Raw genomic sequence first — 18811 nt, 5'->3', positions numbered from 1 at the left:
CAACAGAAAATCGCAAAAAAAAAAAAATGTTTCTCGTTCTTTTTTTTTTTTTTTTCTCAAAGCAGCTTGTTGTATTCGTCATTTTCAACAGTTGCGAAAAAGGATTAACGCTCAAAAGGCACTGAAATGGGTTCTGACGTGGGTACTAAGTGAAGGAACAAGTTTTGTTCAGACGCAAAGAAACCACCCGCCAACCTGCGTGTCCGTATCCCTTTAAGCCGGCCGTTAGTCCGTCCGTCGTGGACAAAAAATGTGGGCCTATCCTGGCGGTAATGAAGAAAGGGTCCAAGCACAATGGCACATACTCCTGTGAACTAGTGAAGCTGAGCCTGGCTAAGTCTAGGTAAGCATGGTTAGATCGATAGCCAATCACTAGCCAATCAATAGCTAATCGATAATCGATCAATAATAAATAAATTTCGGAAAATGCTGGGGATGACTTGGTAGTGCTTAGGCTAGCTAGCCGAAATAGGTGGCCAATACCTTGCGATGGCCAATCGATAGCCAATCAATAGCTAATCGATCAATAATCAATAAATTCCAAGAAAATGCTGGAGATGACTTGGTAGTGCTTAGCCTAGACCAAATACGTGGTCGATTCCTTGCGATAGCCAATCGATAGCCAATCAATAGCTAATCGATAATTGATCAATAATCAATAAATTCCGGGGATGACTTGGTAGTGCTTAGCCTAGCCCAAAAACCAGGACTAGCTAGGTGCCCATCAGCTCCGCTGTCTCTTTAGCATTGCGCCTCCAATGCAAGCAACGCTAATTTTTATTTGCATTCAAGCGAATGGTACGCTTGCTGCTTCCAAAAATCAGACTGTGTGGCGTGAGGCGAGCGTCCCATCTTTTGCGCACGTGAATACGCGCCGTTCTCCATTATGAGCAGCCGCGATATACTTTCATCAGTGATTCGTACTGGTCGATTAAACCGTTTAAGATAGTAGCATCGCTGTCGCTGCTAGCTAAGGCAGAGACCTCTTGATCATGTTGCCTTTGTCCCTTGTGCAACTGTTGTTGTAGCACCCAGGGACGCAGAAGGTGAATCCTCCCATCGCACGATGGCTCCACACGAAGCATAAAAATTGCCAAAAATCGTTTGGAAAGAGGACGCACAGGCACTCCGGGCGGCCGCATGACTACAAGTACCAGCATGCACCGCGGCAGCGGTGGCGCCGTGAAACTGGCCGGTGCGATCGGTCTATTGAGACCGGCAGCGCACTACGCCGCTATTTATAACTTGCTCCAAAGTCAAGCATATCTCACGGGCCCGTCTAACAACAGTTCAAGGACGCATTATTAGTCCGATATCGCTGGCGCATTGTTGCGCTAAAACAAAAACGCGATAACAAAGCAGCGCGTGGCACTATCATCATCATAGCCACCTTGCGGCAGCGATGATAACGAATCTCCTTGTGCTGTTCGGTAGCGAGCAGGCGGGGCACGCCGAAGCAACTTTATGCCTACTTATTGAAATAAAAAAATTGGAGGACGCATAAGCTTCGCATAAGTGGAACGCGATAGCGTTATCGGGCCCCGTTCGCGTCGCATTTTTATTTCAATGGGCTTCACTGCAACACAGAACGTGAGAAAGCCAGCTTACAAAGACCAAGCTTACACCGATCCCCTTAAAGTCGGCTTTACTTTTAAACAGAAATACATTGCTGGGAAGACGTTTCTTCAAGGGCCATTATAAGTCGTCTCATGATAAAATGTGAAGGCCCTAGCACCTCTTTTTTATTATTTTATTAATTGTTTGCTATAGCCCCGACGCGCGCGCATGTCCAAAACGTATTAGGCAGGCCAAGTCCCAATTTCACCTGCCGAGGACGCGAGCGCCATCTGGATAGCATTTTCGCAAGTACCGAGCTCGCCGTGTTGGCATGGTAGAAATGCTGGAAAAACGGTTTGTGTTTCAGTTTTCTCGTACACTCAAATTACAATCTGACGCCAGCATGTCTGTAGGTTGTGGTTAAGTCGTACTTTACCATTTTTCTGACGGATTTCACTGTGAGAAATTCAATTTTTGTTCACCAAATCCCTGCACCACGTGGAGGGCCTCCGCGGTCGGGGTAGTTGGGGATGATTTTCTCCGCCACGGGCGCCGGATTTTGCGATATGGGGCCCTTAACGAGTTAAAATTGATTGAACTCAGTTACAACCACAAGCAGTGGCTGCCGGGAACGAACTATGTCCCTTTACTCTCCCATACGACATATATATGCACACAACACAGAAGGCGCCACCGTGCGACATTATGATAATGACGATAACCTCTACAAAAACGTTGGCTCAAGCGGCAACCCTTGCTTGACGAAAGTTCGTCCTATGTCCTTGTTGGGCATACAAGCAGACTGTATTTTCCCTTCTCGGTGGGGGAACACGTGATCACACACGTTATAGAAAAAAGTAAACAGTCAGCAAGTGGCAAAACAATATGAACGGGGGGAGGGGCAACAGCAGCAACAACGACGGCAAGCGTAAAAGGCACCCTGCGTCGCGTTCGTGCAAATATAGCGAAGCAGCGTGTGCCGCCGCGAGCACTCACAATATCGTCTCTGTCTGTAGATATTGCTCACTCCAGCCGACATGTCGGCGTCGTCTCGTCCGACCTCGGGCTGTGCTGCAGCGGCGTTGGAGGGCATCTGTTGTTGCTTGCGCAGAGCAACTTGTCTGCGGACACGGAAAAACGAAAGGATGCAGCGAAATTGAAGAGGACCACATAAGACACAAACAACGCGGATTTAACATAAACTTCTGGGCGTATTTCTTAAAACGATGTAACTTCTCCGTAAGCATATTATTACAATTTATGGAACGTTAGAATACCGGTGACGTCGACACGACGGATGGATGGGTGGATGGATGAGGCTGAACCCTTTAAATCGGGCGGTGGCATACGCCACCTAGCCATGACTATTAACATATTTTGTATTTTTGTGGTGGGTGAAATTTCACCCCTGCCTTGATTTTAGCCACCAATCAGATAACCTCCGTTTGGTTATTTCTACCCGCTTAAATTATATTTTCCCTTCACTGTCCCTAAACCCCTATGCTTTGAAAAAATAAGCCCCGTTGCTTTATGAGGTGTTCAGTCGTATGAGGTGTTCAGCCGTTTCCGCTTCTTCTCCACACGCACCGCACAACGTGTCTATAACTTGGTACTTGCCTCGGTACATCTTAGTCCGCAATACTCCCGTCCTGGCTTCAAACAACAAAGAGCTTCCCCTAGAATTATCGTAGATATTTTCTTTCGCAATTTCTTGCTTGAAAGTTCGGTATGTTCTCAGTGCTGGCCCGATGAGCAGGCCCCATGGCGGCGCCAAGTGGTCGGTAAAATAAGCGGAACTCACTCAAACTGACTCGCCAATTATATTTTATTGCATTAGCCATTATATGGACACTTCAACCGGATTTCTGCCGTCGGCGTCGCCGTCGCCGTGATGTTCTGTATAAAGTCCAAGGGCGATAAAATCGTCGCCGCGCGCCGTATGCGCGAGTGAAAGCGCGCGGGGGACGCGCGCTATCACGCAGAGCGAACGCACGGCGGAAAGCAAACGCGACCGTCGCGCGAAAGGCCGTGGGGGTATGGGAGGGAGGGAAGCGGGGCGACGCTGCGCTCCGGCACCAAAGGCGTATCTTGCAACCGGGCGCAAGGGGATTTTGCCACTCAATCTCCCACGCGAAAGCAAGAAAGCGGGAAGGCAGCGCGGGAGGGATGGGGAGGCAAGCTTCTACTCTGCCAGCAACAGCGCTTGTACTTTGCCCGGCTCTGGCGGTCGCCCGCACCGTCTCTTAAAGGCGATCTCCACACGGCTCCGACCTTTGTATACGCTGTGCATTCGCCGCTCAGTTTCCGTTGAAGCGATATATAGACCGCACGAACCTTCGCCCGCTGCGGCGGCTGCGCTTACTGCCAGCGTTTTGACAGTAGTTGTCTGCGGTCATTCAGTGTGATATGTTCATGTTTGCTTTTGCGCGCTGACACCACGCTTGTTAATTCAGTTAGTAAGTGAATGTGTACAAGTTTATGCAGCCGATAAAACTACTATCCCTACTCCGAACCCGCCGGGGTGGCTCAGTCAGCTAAGGCGTTGCGCTGCTGAGCACGAGGTCGCGGGATCGAATCCCGGCCCCGGCGGCCGCATTTCGATCGAGGCGAAATGCGAAAACGCCCGTGTGCTTGCGTTGTAGTGCACGTTAAAGAACCCCAGGTGGTCAAAATTAATCCGGAGCCCTCCACTACGGCGTGCCTCATAATCAGAACTGGTTTTGGCACGTAAAACCCCAGAAAGAAGAAGAATCCCTACTCCGAATAGCTCTCTACTAATTTGCTATCGCAATTGATGCTTCGCCTTTCGGGCGACATGTCCATGTCCATACGTTCTGCTGGAAACCATTTGTGCTTCTTGCTCAAATTTGGCACAAAGATAGAATTTTGGAGTACGTCGTTCAGTGTACCACTTGGCAGAGTTAGTTTTTAAGAAAACAATGCAATGTTGCCTTCGTTTATGGGGATGCAAGCTGTTTCTTTCAGTTTCAAGTTTCTTTCAAAAACTTTTCTTGCCGCCGAGCCGCAGTTGCCGAAAGTTTAGGGGGTCGCCGCGTGTTGCCCGCTCCTACGTGGCAACCCTCCCTTAATGGCTGCTTCCAGAAGATGCCGGCACGCGGCGACCAAAGCTTATGCTATTTAAAAGCGAGGCTCTAGTATTTGTCTGCGGATATTGCGCAGCAGTATTCTTTAAGGTGGCATTTAGACCAAGATGATGGTCACGTTTAGCATTATTGTAAAGACGCATTTTATTTCTATATCTCACTGATTCATCCGTGAGCGCCGAAAACGCACTTCAGGAAAGCCAACTTACACAATGGAACTATCTGCGCATCTGCGCACACAATCGTAGAACACTACAGTTTACATTCGCAGTTGTACCGATAAGAACAATGGGAACTGCAACGCCACGCTACCCAGACGAACTGTATAGTATATCTGCATTGCATTACGCGCGTCACGCAATGCATTCCCGGCCGTCACCATGGGCAGGCCACGGGTGCGGCACACGGCAGAAGAGGCTGCCGTACGCGAACCTAAGCGCGAGCGCGATCGTGCCCGTAAAGGCAGTTTCACATGATCCGATTTTCACCGCACCGGAAGTGCGATTTCCTTCGCATGCGACGAAAATCGCAGTCGCAGTGTCGACTCTGCGATTTTCGGCTGCAACCAACCCGTTGGTCACAGCGTCGTAACGTCACAGCGATCGCTGCGATTTTACGTCGAAATTGCGCTGAGAGCTATTTCGCGCTGAGAGCTATTTCGCGGTTTGTTTTGGGAAATGGCGTCGGTCGCTCAACACAACGTTTATAGATACTTTTTTGTCTGCATATGTTGGCTCAACAAGCCTCGAACAGTGCAACTAATTGAGTGGAGCCGTGGATTGCGCAATCGGTACGTACCATCAGCACCGACACGCGAACAGTGCAGATAAATACTCGTAGGTCAGATTCGGTTCTGTGATTTATTTGACACGCTACGTTGCTAATCACGCGACGCTTTTTTCTTTTTTTGTGTTGCCTTCGGGTGCTGATAGTACGTACTTTTGCGTGCTTTTCCGTTATTCACGCACGCTGCGAGTTGGTAAATACTACGAGGTGTCCCTCATGGGAAGGCATAGCCTTCGGATGTCATCCCAATTTTCTGGTTGTACAAGCTACTCGCAATATACAAAAACGCCACAGTTGTAGCACGGTATGCTTTTACGGGCGGAACAATTTAAAGAATATCAACTACGGACAAATGCTACGGTCAAATGGTCACTCTATACGCGCGACCATTTAGTTGCAGTCGGTTGGCTTGGCCTTTCATGCGCATTTTCCCCAATGAATTATCTCATTTCAAGGTTCTGTTACTTCAGCTGCGAGACGCGACTGCTTATCAAGCTCGCAAAGCGAATGTGCAAACTATATATCGTAATGAATGTTCTACAATAGCATATTTAACGCTTTGACTGGGAATAAACTATATTGTCAATTTGTTTTCGAAGCATTATTTAAACAAATTTTCCTCATTTTTCTGGTGTATAATTTTTCTCCTGCACAAAAACCAATAAACCTTCAATGTGTTGCAGACTTTGTATCCTTACTGCACCTATTAACCCTCACATTAAAAGGTAATTGCATATTTCGCTTACTTCCATGCATCAAATTTCTTTTGTTTATGTTGCTCGTAACATATCGCAGTATTTTAAGAAGCTACTTCGCCATAAACATCCTTGCCTTTCCTTGCTTCCCTGTCTCTACTTCCTGTACAACACATGCAACAATGCGAAAAGCAGGCAAACACCTTGTTTTTATAAGCAGTAGATAACACATTAAACACCAGATCAAAATTGTGCAGTAAATTCATCCGGTAGCATTTTTTCATGTGTGGGTGGTTCTTGCATGTCCACAGCTCATAAAGTGTGCAGACTCATCATGAGGCGTAGGCCTTGCCCATCAAGATGGATGCAATGTTGCTAATGAGCCTTGAATTACATGCATTACTGCAAAAGTCGTATAACCATAGCCCATCATTACTCAGCCAAGCTTGCTCTGACTCATATTGTGGGGATTGAGAGAGGTGCCGGCGCCATTGCGCGGGCTTCACCTGTTCTGCCGTCCCTCGCCAACCCTGCTCGCTCCCAACCGGTTCCAGCGGTGGCGCTCCACACGCGGTGGTTTTAAAGCCCCTAGGTGGTTTGCGGTGAGGGCGGGGCGCTGACGTCACTACGCGGCCGCGTCGGCTGCTGGTTACTGAGCGTGGCTCTCTTATCTCCGGGACCGGCGCAGGGTACGTACATGCTTTCCTCTCGTCCGCCAACACCTTTGTGACTAGGACCTGAGCTCGCGCACGGTGCCTTTGCCCGTGCGGGGAGCGCGTACTTTGTGTTGATCCTTTCCTGACGCTAAGCCGACGAGCGGGAACTCCTTTGGTTCCCCGCCGCGCAGGCGTTTGTGCAGTGCTGGTGCCGACGGATTCAATAAACGGTTTCCGTTAACTCAGGGCATTACTGTGTTTTTGCGTGCGTCGCTCGGTAGCCCCTTGCGGCCTGAGCTCGCGCACAGAGGTGCTGGAGGCGACGGCTGACGCGGCCCTGTGGCTCGCTAAGCTCGAACCCGCGGTGGTCGGTCTCCTGTGAGACACCAAGAACCCATAATATTCACCAAAATTATACTCGGCCGAGCTTGCTCTGACTCATATTCACAAAGATTCTACTCAGTTGAGCTTGCTCTGACTCATATTCATCAAAATTGTACTCAGGCGAGCTTGCACCGAGTCATATTCACCTAAAATCTACTTAACCGAGCTTGCTCTGGCTCATATTTACCGAAATTCTACTTAGCCGTGGTTGCTCTGACTGATATTTATCAAAATTCTACTCAGGCGAGCTTGCACTGAGTCATATTCACCAAAAATCTACTCAGCCGAGCTTGCTCTTACTCATATTCAACAAAATTCTACTCAGCCAGGCTCATACGACCTCAGACTCACGGTTAGTTCGAAGTCTTAGTGAGCCGACGTTTGAGTGAGTTAACCGAGCTATGTATACATTACATTATGTGGCCTGTGTGGTGCATAAGCAAACATTGCATATGAGTACGTGTTGCATCGGATGAAATAAGGACAACTTACACATTGCAGTTAGCTTTATAGAGTTTAATTGACCGTTGCGTGAAAGCTTCGCCTCATGTCGATTCAAGCAAGTGCATTGGATTTGCATCATATTTTTTGCCAATCATGCTGACTATCTTGACCATTACTGGGTGGCCACATTTTGTACATTTCAACACAAAGTTGAATAAATGACTGTGGTGCAATATATTAAAAAAGATGCTTGCATCACTGCAAGTACAACAACCAGAACATGATACAAACACATGCACATAAGATGCACACAAATGCTAAATACATAAACAGACATAATCAGTTGGCCACCACCTATTGCAAAAAAAAAAAGAAAGAAAAAGCACAGGCCAATGCTGCAATGGGACCACGCATAACCGTTCCACTTGCCAGGTCCATGGGCTATATTAGAAACACTCGTGGAACCTAGCAGTTACCTCGAGGTAGCAGCTATGGACGCTTTTGCATTCGCAGCTGGCCACTCAACCACCCAAGTGTGTTCAGTGTGTACGTGTACTTGTACACTTTTTATTGTCTATATCTTAAAAATTTAATGTGGTCTCATCAAAAATTTCAGAATGTTTGGATTCTGAGGCGTGCAAAGGTAAATATTTTTATTCCATTCTCGTTCAAGGTGAAAGCTCACACAAAAGCTTAGAGATATTGTCAGTGCCCCTCACTTTCCCTCAGAACATATGTAGTCTGTTATTGACATTCGAGAAGCTTTTCAACAGCAAGAAAGGGAATCAGCTTCCCGCTTTCAGCATTGGGTTAACGCAGGTAATTCAGGGAGGCATAAAGGTTTGCTAATACAATCGGTTCGGGAATACCAGATTAGATTGTACCTTGACGCTTGCCTTGCACTTTCTTATTTTGGTCAAATCTAGTTTGAAATGGCTCCAATTAGCATGCTCTAAGATTGGTCTAATATAGGTTAAGTACATGACTAGCTTAACAAGCTGGGATGCTGGCTTTCATTTCCAGGAAAGGAACCATAGCACCTGCTTCATTTGTATGTTTTTGGTTATCTGGGGTTTTCAGCCTCGCCTTTAAGATAATGTGCTGAAGCAGGTAGCCATTGCACACGCATGCTATTAGCGGATAGTTTCGATAGCTTCTTAATTTACATTTGCCACTACGAATACAAAATTTTAGCGTTCGATTTTGTTATCAAACAAACAAACGTACTCCTAACAAGGTGTTTAAGGTTAGCCGTGGGGCTAAGCGGCTGCGCTAAGTACTGCAGCATATTGACTTATGCTTCTTGATACAGATTCACAGCACACTAACAGCGCGAGAAACAGGACGAGAAAGCAGACGACGCCCATGTCTGTTAGAATGCTATGATATACGATGTACACAAGTGACTGCAGCTCGTAAAAAAATTGTGGTGTCGACTTTGACGCCTTTCGAAAGATTCAGGGAGCTCTTGTATAAATAATTACAGCACACGCGCCTCGACGGACGAACAGGGCTGGCGCTAAGATTAAAGTTCAAAACACAAATTCCAGTGCACTTTCAGTAATTATAGATCATTTGCGGCTTCCTTCAGTTTTTGGGTTGGTGCTTGCTGCTAAGTTTGGTGCAAGAATATTGCTAGGAGCAGGAACCGCTTACGCGCAATTACGAGCAATATACACACATCCTTTCTTCAGAAGCTGATGTTAAGCACGGGTAGCGCGAGGGTCTCTGCATTGACATGACGACTTCGCTGCAGCCGAATTCCGAATACTGCATGTGCGATGACAACAGCTATATTGTAACGTAGTAGTGACTGTGAAGAAAACAGTCGCAGAACTGTGAATGACGAAGCGGACTTTTTATTGGGCGCACCTGTGCCCACAAAAGCAAGTTTCACTTCGAAGCAGAACGATAGCGGCGAACACAGTCGGCGATCGTCGAAATCTGATCAGCGCCAAACTGATCAGCTGTCGACCTTCTTAGGCACGTTGCAAGTAGGTGGTCACGTCGAGATTGTCTTCGTCGGTGACGTCCGGTAGCATGGCGTTAAGCGTCGTTGCCGGGTTCCTTCCGTAGACCAGGTTGAACGGCGCCATGTGCGTCGTTTCTTGCACGGTCGTGTTGTATGCGAATGTCACGTATGGAAGGATGCCATCCCATGTCTTGTGTTCGATGTCGACGCACATTGCCAGCATGTCGGCGATGGTCTTATTTAGGCGCTCGGTGAGGCCGCCTATTCGTCTGCGGGTGGTAGGCGGTGGTCCGGCGATGGCTTGTCTGCCTGTATCGCAGGATGGCTTGAGTTAGTTCTGCCGTAAAGGCCGTGCCTCTGTCGGTGATGAGGGCTTCTGGAGCACCGTGACGCAGGAGGATGTTCTCAACGAAGAATCTGGCTACCTCGGCGTCACTGCCTTTGGGCAAGGCTTTTGTTTCGGCGTAGCGGGTGAGGTAGTCCGTAGCTACGACGATCCATTTATTCCCGGACGCGGACGCCGGAAATGGCCCCAGTAAGTCCATCCCGATCTGCTGGAACGGTCGGCGAGGTGGTTCGATCGGCTGTAGAAATCCGGCTGGCTTTATCGGCCGTGTTTTGCGTCGCTGACAGTCTCGGCATGTCTTTACGTAATGGGCGACGTCGGCAGTGAGGCGAGGCCAGTAGGATTTTTCTTGTAACCTCGCGAGCGTGCGGGAAAAACCGAGGTGTCCAGCCGTTAGGTCGTTATGGAGAGCTTGCAGAACCTATGGACGCAATGCTGAGGGTACCACGAGGAGGTAGTTGGCTCGGAGTGGAAAGAAGTTCTTCTTTAGGAGAATGTCGTTTTGCAAGATGAACTACGCCAATCCTCGCCTGAACACCTTAGGCACAACGACGGTCTTGCCTTCCAGGTAGTCTACAAGGCTCCTTAGTTCCGGGTCGGCTCGTTGTTGTTCGGCGAATTCGTCGGAACTGATGGGTCCTAAGAAAGTGTCGTCATCTTGGTCGTCCTGTGGCGGGGATTCGACGGGGGCGCGAGACAAGCAGTCGGCGTCAAGTGCCGGAGGTGTTCTTCGAAACTTGAGGCAAACACAACGACGTCGTCCAAGTAGACGAGGCAAATCTGCCACTTCAAGCCTGCCAGTACTGTATCCATGACGTGTTGGAAAGTCGCAGGTGCCAAGCAAAGACCAAATGGCATGACCTTGAACTCTAATAGTCCGTCTAGTGCCATAAAGGCAGTCTTCTCCCGGTCCCTCTCGTCGACTTCAATTTTCCAGTAGCCGGTTTTGAGGTCCATCGACGAAAAATACTTCGCGTTGTAGAGCCGACCCAAGGCGTCGTCTATCCGTGGGAGAGCGTACACGTCCTTCTTCGTGATTTTGTTGAGGCGATCAATAATCGACGCAGAAACGTAGAGTTCCATCTTTCTTCTTCACTAACACCACGTGGGACGCCCACGAACTCTTTGACGGCTGGATGATGTCATTGCGTAGCATTTCGTCGACTTGTTGCCTTATGGCCTCGCGTTCGCGCGCGGAAACTCGGTACGGACTCTGACGGAGTGGGCGGACGTATTCGTCGGCTATGATGCGGTGCTTGGCGACAGGAGTTTGTCGAATTTTTGACGACGACGAGAAGCAGTCCGTGTATTGCAGGAGCAGGGCTTTGAGCTGTTCTTTCTTATGCCTGGGAAGGTTCTGATTGACGCCGAAAGCTGGTTCAGGTATTACAGTCGTCGTTGCAGGTGCGCTAGAATCCGTGAAGGCGAAAGCACTGCTGGCTTCTACTATTTCATCGACGTAGGCGACCGTGGTGCCTTCGTTAATGTGCATGTATTCGTGGCTGAAGTTTGTGAGCGTCAATCTTGCTTTCCCTTCACGTAGCTCAGCTATGCCTCTAGCGACGCAAATTTCATGGTCGAGCAGTAAGTGACGATCACCCTCGGCGACGCCCTTCATGTCTGCAGGCACTTCGGTACCGACGGAAATCATTACGCTGGAGCGAGGCGGAACGGTGACTTGTTCTTCAAGCACATTCAAGGCATGGTAACTGATGTTTGTATCCGGTGGTATCGCTTCGTGCGTTGAAAGCGTTATCGACTTGGACCTTAAGTCGATGACTGCACCGTGTTGGTTTAGAAAGTCCTTGCCTAGGATGACATCCCTGGAGCAGTGCTGTGGGATTACGAAGCTCGCCGGGTAAGTGCGGTAATTGTTAACCGTGACTCGCGCTGTGGAGATTCCAGCCAGCGTTATTAGGTGGCCTCCCGCTGTCCGGATATCGAGTCCTTGCCAGGCCATTTTCACCTTCTTCAACTTGGCGGCGAACGGGCCACTGAAGACAGACTAGTCGGCTCCAGTGTCGACGAGAGCGGTGACGTTATGACCATCGATTAGCACGTCTAGGTCGGTAGACCGACGTCTGGCGTTACGGTTAAGTCGTGGCGTCGGATCACGCCTGCGTCGGCTTGCTCCGCTACTGCTACGTCGCGTCGGCAGGTCTTCTTTCGGCGGCGAAGTGTTGTCGTCAAGACTCTTGCCAGACGGCGTGCAGATACCTCGTCGTGATGATTCGCGAATCGTCATCGTCGGCGGCGGATGATCTTCGGCATTGCGTCGTACAGCAACCGCACTTCCATCGGTTGCTGCTTTTAGTTTCCCGGGTAAGGGCTGGGAGATCGGCCCCGGCTTGGGTCGGTGTATGGCCGGCGCTGCGGCGACAGGTATTGTCCTGGCGACGGTGAACGCGAAGGACGTCGGGGTCGCCACTGAGTTCCCGCAATGTAGTCAGCGATGTCACGTGGCCGCTCGCCAAGCTGTGGACGTGGCGCGTTGACGGCGAACTCTCGTAGGCCCATCTCGGGGTATGGCCATCGGCGGTAGACATGGCCGGCTTCCCCGCAGTGACAGCAGAGCGGGCGGTGGTCTGGTGCGCTCCAAATGTCCGTCTTCCTCGGGTAGCTGCGCTGGGCGACGGATGGGCGTGCTGGCGGCGTCGGTGGTGGACGACAGAACTGCGGCGTTACGGGGCTCTGGCGCGGGCGCTGAGGGGGAACGTGACGGCGGGCTACGGCGGCGTACGTCATCGCTTCCGGCTGTGGTTGAGGTGATGCCGGAACTTCTGGCACTTCCAATGACCACTGAATCTCTTCTTTGACTATGTCAGCGATGGAGGCCACCTGAGGCTGCGACCTTGGGTATAACTTCTGCAGCTCTTCCCGTACGACCGCTCTGATTGTATATCGCAGGTCGTCGGCACATAGCGCTTGAACTTCGGCGTAGTTTGTCAGCGCACGGCGGTTGTATTGCCTGGCGCGCATTTCAAGCGTCTTCTCGATCGTTGTGGCCTCCGAAACAAATTCTGCAACAGTCTTGGGCGGGTTGCGTATTAATCCGACAAATTGTTGCTCTTTGAAACCCCGCATCAAGAAGCGAACTTTCTTTTCTTCAGACATGTCGGGGTCGGCGTGGCGGAAGAGGCGAGTCACCTCCTCCGTGAAGATCGCGATGTTCTCGTTCGGCAATTTCACTCTGGTTTCTAAGAGTACCTCGGCCCTTTCCTTTCGTACCACACTCGTGAAGGTCCTCACGAAGTTCTCACGAAATAGGTCCCACGTCACCAGGGCGGTCTCTGTTCTCAAACCAGGTTCGAGCAGCATCATCCAACGAAAAATAGACATGACGCAGCTTGTCGTCGTCGCTCCATTTGTTGAACGTCGCGGTCCTCTCGTATGTCTCCAGCGAGGTTTCAGGGTCTTCAGACGACGATTCACGGAAGGTTGGTGGCTGTCGAGGTTGTTGCAGCAGGATGGGAGACGCTGGGGCTGCCATTGGGGTCGTTGATTTGGCCTTCATCACTGTGGGCTTCTCTGGAAGAAGTCCGTACTCCGGCAGAAGTCCTTGCTGCCTACGGCTAGCTCGCTGGTCCTTGGCGACGCTGGTGTTGTCCTCTGGTTTCGAGCTTGGATCGCGGCTTTTCGGGGGCGTTCCGTGCATGAACGCACCAGCATCTCCACCAGATGTCACGTAGTAGTGACGGTGAAGAAAACAGTCGGAAAACTGTGAATAACGAAACGGACTTTATTGGGCGAACCTGTGCCCACAAAAGCCGACGCAAGCAAGTTGCACTCGAAGGACAACGATAGCGGCGAACACAGTTGGCGATCGTCGAAATCTGATCAACGGCTAAAAGAGTCGGCTCTTATACATTAGTCATCGAAGGTTCCAGAGTAATCGCTGGTGCCCGCGTTTCTTCCAGAAAGTACTAGGATGAAGAAGATGAAGGGGTAATATAATGCTCCCACAATCACCCCCGCGCATGGAAGCGGCCAACCTGGCCACTGGCTATGGCGGCGAACGCCGTATGAAAGGCTTTAAACGTGAAACATGCACAATCTCTGTGGTACGGCAGCAGTCGTCCCAAGGCGTAACAACGGGAGTGAGACGATAGTTAACTGGCGAAGTCTGTTCCTGAACAGTGTAGGGCCCGATAAAACGGGACTGAAATTTCTCGCATGAGCCAGGACCGCGAACTGGAGCACACAGCAACACTTCGTCTCTAGGCTGGAAGGAAACGACACGGTGGGATGCATCATAGCGACTTTTGCGGTCTTGTTGATTGGCGTCGGTATTGAGGCGGGCGTGTTAGCGACACTGGGCAATGCGCAAAACAATTTGCTCACACATTGATGTGGACGAGGGCACGGGGATGCCAAAGAAAGAGACGTCGAGGATAGTGATCGGTTGACGACCATACACAACGGAAAAGTGCGAGTACCCCGTTATGCGTTGGACGGCCGTGTTGTAAGCGAAGGTGACGAATAGTATAGTAGAATCACATCCCAATTGGTGTGGTCAGGATTGAGGTTACATTGTAATCATGTCGGACAGCGTGCGATGAAAGCGCTCTGTGAGACCATTAGTTTGAGGGTGGTAGCTGGAAGTCGTTTTATGGATGGTATTGGACGCACGGAGAACATCGTCGAGAAGTTTAGACAGAAAAGTCCTGCGCGGTCACTCAAAAGGATATGTAGCGCCCACCGACGCCGCAGCGCGGGGCGCTTCGTTCGGCGCTCTCAGCTGGTGCCTTGGCGCCGGCTGTCGAAGGAGAAAATAAAAGAAGCGCAGCGCATGCTCGAAGCGCAAGCTCGGCACGCGCAAGGTCGTTAAAGGCCAGCCACGCTGGTCGTCGCAGCCCCGTCGCTCGGCTCGTCGCCTTCGCCCTTTTGATCAGGGACGACGGCACGGCTCGTACAGCCGCCGTCACGTCCCTCCTACATTGGTGACCCGGGAGAACGCGCCTTCCACCGAGCGACACGCTGCCATGGCCACCTGGCCGGAGCCACAGTTTGACCCGCCTCTGCCGCCGTTCTCGTCCAGCTACGTCGGCGCATGGTTCGCTCAGTTCGAGGCGGCTCTGGAGCTTAACCACATCTGGATCCAGGAGCACGCGGTACTCCTCCACGTCCTGCCGCTTGCTCTCCAGCTCCACCTCGGCGTTCCAGCGCCTGGCCCGCGCCCGTACGACGAACTGCGGCAGCGCGTGCTCGACTTCTTCGGCGCTGCCTACCACCCTCTTCCAGTGGCTGACCGCACGGTGCGCGAATCGCTGCCTGCGTTCCCACCGCCAGCGCTACCCGCATCTCAACCTGTGCCCGGAAGCCACCACCAGGCAAGCCTTCCTCCCTCGACTTGCCCCGATACCGTCTCGGCGACCACCCGATGTGCTACCGCACAGTCCCCGGCCTCCGGCTCTCTCCAGGGGTCTCTTTCGTGCGAGTACGCGCACAATGTTGTCGCCGAGGGTATCGTCACGACCATGACACCGGCCACGTCATCGCCTTTCTCGCCCCCAAAGATGGCAGGCGACAGTGGAGACATCGCCGACCCAACGCCGACTACCGTGCCCCACGCCATCGGGTCTGTCTCCAACGTCATTGCTCCTCCAACAACGGCACCAGACCCGTCCACGCGGTCCGCTGAGCCGGTCTCCGAGGCGGCGCGCGAGCTCGGCACCGCACCGATCCCACTGCCTACGACTCTGCCGGCTAACGCCACCGCGGACGTGGGTCACGACGACCTTCTGCGACCGCCGCTGCATCCCACGTCAGGCGTCCTCAAAGAACCACCGGACGCTCATGCAGGCCCTGACCCCACTTTTTCCGGCCGGTCCGTGGCTTCCTCGCGATGCACCCCATCGCCGGACGCGTCGGATCGTTGTCGCCTCCCAACAGGTTGTGCCACGTCCACATGCAATGCAAGCGTCGTGGCCCGTCCAGGGCTTCGACTGCATCGCTCGTGCGCGCACCCTACACGCCATGCAGCGGTGCGGTCCATAATACGCCACCGGCAACGCTCGCACTGGTACCGTCGACGCGCCATTCGCCTCAACGGCCTACCCGTTCCTCCTTCAAGACGCATGGCCGATCATTATATTGTCGGTTGGACGCGCCCCTCCCAACAGCGTCCATTCTGCGAGTCCCTCGACCGTTGCGGAGCTCCCAGTGCCGCCCGCCTGAGTAGTGGTGGCGACCCGATGCCTTCATGTTGACGACTCGGACTGGCCACGGACTCTTTTCAATCAGGACTCAACTGGCTCGCCATTTCGACGTTCCGTCTGGGCGGGGGGCCCTGTAGCGCCCACCGACGCCGCAGCGCGGGGCGCTTCGTTCGGCGCTCTCAGCTGGTGCCTTGGCGCCGGCTGTCGAAGGAGAAAATAAAAGAAGCGCAGCGCGTGCTCGAAGCGCAAGCTCGGCACGCGCAAGGTCGTTAAGGCCAGCCACGCTGGTCGTCGCAGCCCCGTCGCTCGGCTCGCCGCCTTCGCCCTTCTGATCAGGGACGACGGCACGGCTCGTACAGCCGCCGTCACGTCCCTCCTACAGATACGTAGGGCTCCGTGTCGTAAGAAGATGGCTTCCAAGAAAAAGCATGCAACCTCCTCTGCGGAACCGGAAGGTAGTGCGGCTGTTTCAGCGTACCGTGTCAAGTTGTCTACAGCTGTGACAATCCATCGTTTACCGCCAGCCGATAAGGGTAGTGGTCCATACGTACATGTCGATACCAACGACTACGAAAGAAGCTTCAGGACACAGGACAGGTTGTGACAGTCCAGACGGAGGTGAGGTCAGTCGTTTGCGGTGCTGGCAGAGCAAACAGGAAGCCACGTATTTTGCTACACTTGTTGCAAGTCCAGGCCAAGAGAAGCGGTTGCGAATTCGCTCATAGGTTTCATGGAAACCAGAGTGAGCGGCAGTGGGATCGTCGTGAAAGGTCTCCGGTATCTGAGGCCGAAGTGATCGGGGAAATACAGGAACCCAACGGTGTCTTTCGGGATGAAACACGTACCGGTATAGCATCGAATTTTCGATCTTGAAGTTCTTCAACTGCCGACGGTGTCGAGCGTTAGATGTGCGAGAGGATCCGCGAATACGTTCCACCACGGAGTGGCAGTAGGAGTCACTACGTTGACAAGTTGCAAACGTATGAGAACGGCCAACGGTGGTGGTGGTGAAAAACTTTTATTTGTTTAATAGAGAGAGTTTGGGGGCTACAGGGTGCCCCGCTACATGGTCGGCGTCCCTAGTCCGGGACACAGCATGACGAGGCCCAGTCTTGCGCCCGTTTGACCAGAGCCAGTTGAGACTCCAGCGATGAGCAGTTGAGGAGGGCAGTCTCCCATGCCTCTCGGGAAGGGGTAAGGAAAGGGGGAGGTGGGGATTTTTTAGTACATGCCCGCACCATGTGAAAGATATCCCAGGTCTCCCCACAGTGCGGGCACCGCCCATCCGTGTTGGGATCGAAATGTTTGATGATTGCAGGAGAGAGTAGAGTACCTGTCTGCAGGCGCCTTGAAGTTCGCTCCTCCGTCTTATTCAGCCCCTTTGCAGGAGTCGGGAAAAGGCGGTGGTTATCGCTGTAATGTGTTATAATTTCCCTGAACCGCAGCAGCGGTAGATTTGCCTCCGAGCTAGAAGAGCTAGGGTGAGGAGCCCGGTGGGTAAGCGCTCGGGCAGCCGCGTCAGCGGCCTCATTACCTCGTAAGCCCTGGTGGCCAGGAGCCCAAATAATACGTTTCGGTGTTGGGTCAGTGGCAGCCCGTCTTGGAATTTGACAGGCTAAGAGGGAGATCTCCCCTGTCAAGTAATTATCACATGCTTTACGGGAGTCCGTGATGATGATTCTCGATTTGGGGTCCGCAGTAGCAAGTGCTATCGCTACTTCCTCAGCTCGCGCTGAATTTTGGGCTCGAAAGGAGAGCCCATCAACGTGCTTTTCCTGGTGAACGACGGCGCCCGTGTAAAATCCCGTGGGCGACGGCCCTGCTACATCTACATAGTATACACCAGGTCGGGAACCGTGTTGTCTCTCAAGCGCCCGAGCTCGCGCATGTCGTCTGCTTTCGTGCGTGTCGGTGTCCATGTTACGAGGGAGCGAGAGACCCAGAGCATATGGCACCACAGTTCTGGAATACACTCCGCCTCCTTTGGAGTGCAAGCGTGTTGGATGTGTAAGCGGTTGAGCAGGCGGCGCCCGCGGGCTGTCTGCCTGAGCCGCGTGTATTGGTTCACGAGGTGGGCCTCCCGCAACTCCTGGTAGAAGTTGAGCACCCCCAACGCCTTGAGTTTTGCGTTAGAAGTAGTCACCGGGAGATCCAGGGCTCGCTTAGTTGCTTTGCGGATGATGACGTCTATTCGTTCGTCTTCTTGCTTAGTAGTGCGAAGGTATGGCACGGCGTAGAGGATCCGGCTAGTCACGAAGGCATGGGCTAGCCGAAGCACGTCGCTGCCTCGCAGACCGCCCCGCTTGTTGGAAACACGGTGGATCATGCGCCCTACCTATTCGCCTACTCTCTTGAGTTTCGCAATAGTGGAGTCCGGTCCGAATCTGTGGTGAATGAACAGGCTCAGAATCCGGAGATCATTCATATCTCTGATAGGACCTCCCAACAGAGAGATGCGTATTGCTGATTTATTCTTTGGGTTCGCTCTGACATGCAGAAGCTCTGATTTGGCTCGAGCACATTGGAGCCCACAGTCAATGGCATACGCCTCGGCTATAGAAGCGGTCAGCTGAAGGCGGTCCTCCATTTCCCCAAGGCTCCCCTCAGCGGTTCAGATTGTAATGTCATCTGCATATTACGCGTGTTGAATGCCTTCCACCCGGGCCAATTGGCTTGGGAGGCGCATCATAGCTATGTTCAACAGGAGCG

At 52.1% G+C, this 18811-nt stretch overlaps 1 protein-coding gene across 1 annotated transcript in view; it reads right to left on the bottom strand.

The window, feature by feature from the left end:
- Window positions 1–18811, bottom strand: part of LOC119457436 (uncharacterized) — a 742184-nt gene that overhangs the window by 68703 nt on the left and 654670 nt on the right. Inside the window, exon 5 of the mRNA XM_037718988.2 lies at window positions 2554–2678. Coding sequence (XP_037574916.1) covers window positions 2554–2678 — 125 coding nt within the window. The remainder of the gene's footprint in view (window positions 1–2553; window positions 2679–18811) is intronic.

The sequence above is a fragment of the Dermacentor silvarum genome, chromosome 7 (assembly GCF_013339745.2).
Source record: "Dermacentor silvarum isolate Dsil-2018 chromosome 7, BIME_Dsil_1.4, whole genome shotgun sequence".
NCBI lineage: Eukaryota > Metazoa > Arthropoda > Arachnida > Ixodida > Ixodidae > Dermacentor > Dermacentor silvarum.
Note: the sequence above shows the minus strand (reverse complement) of the source record. Positions and strands in the feature narration are given on the sequence as shown.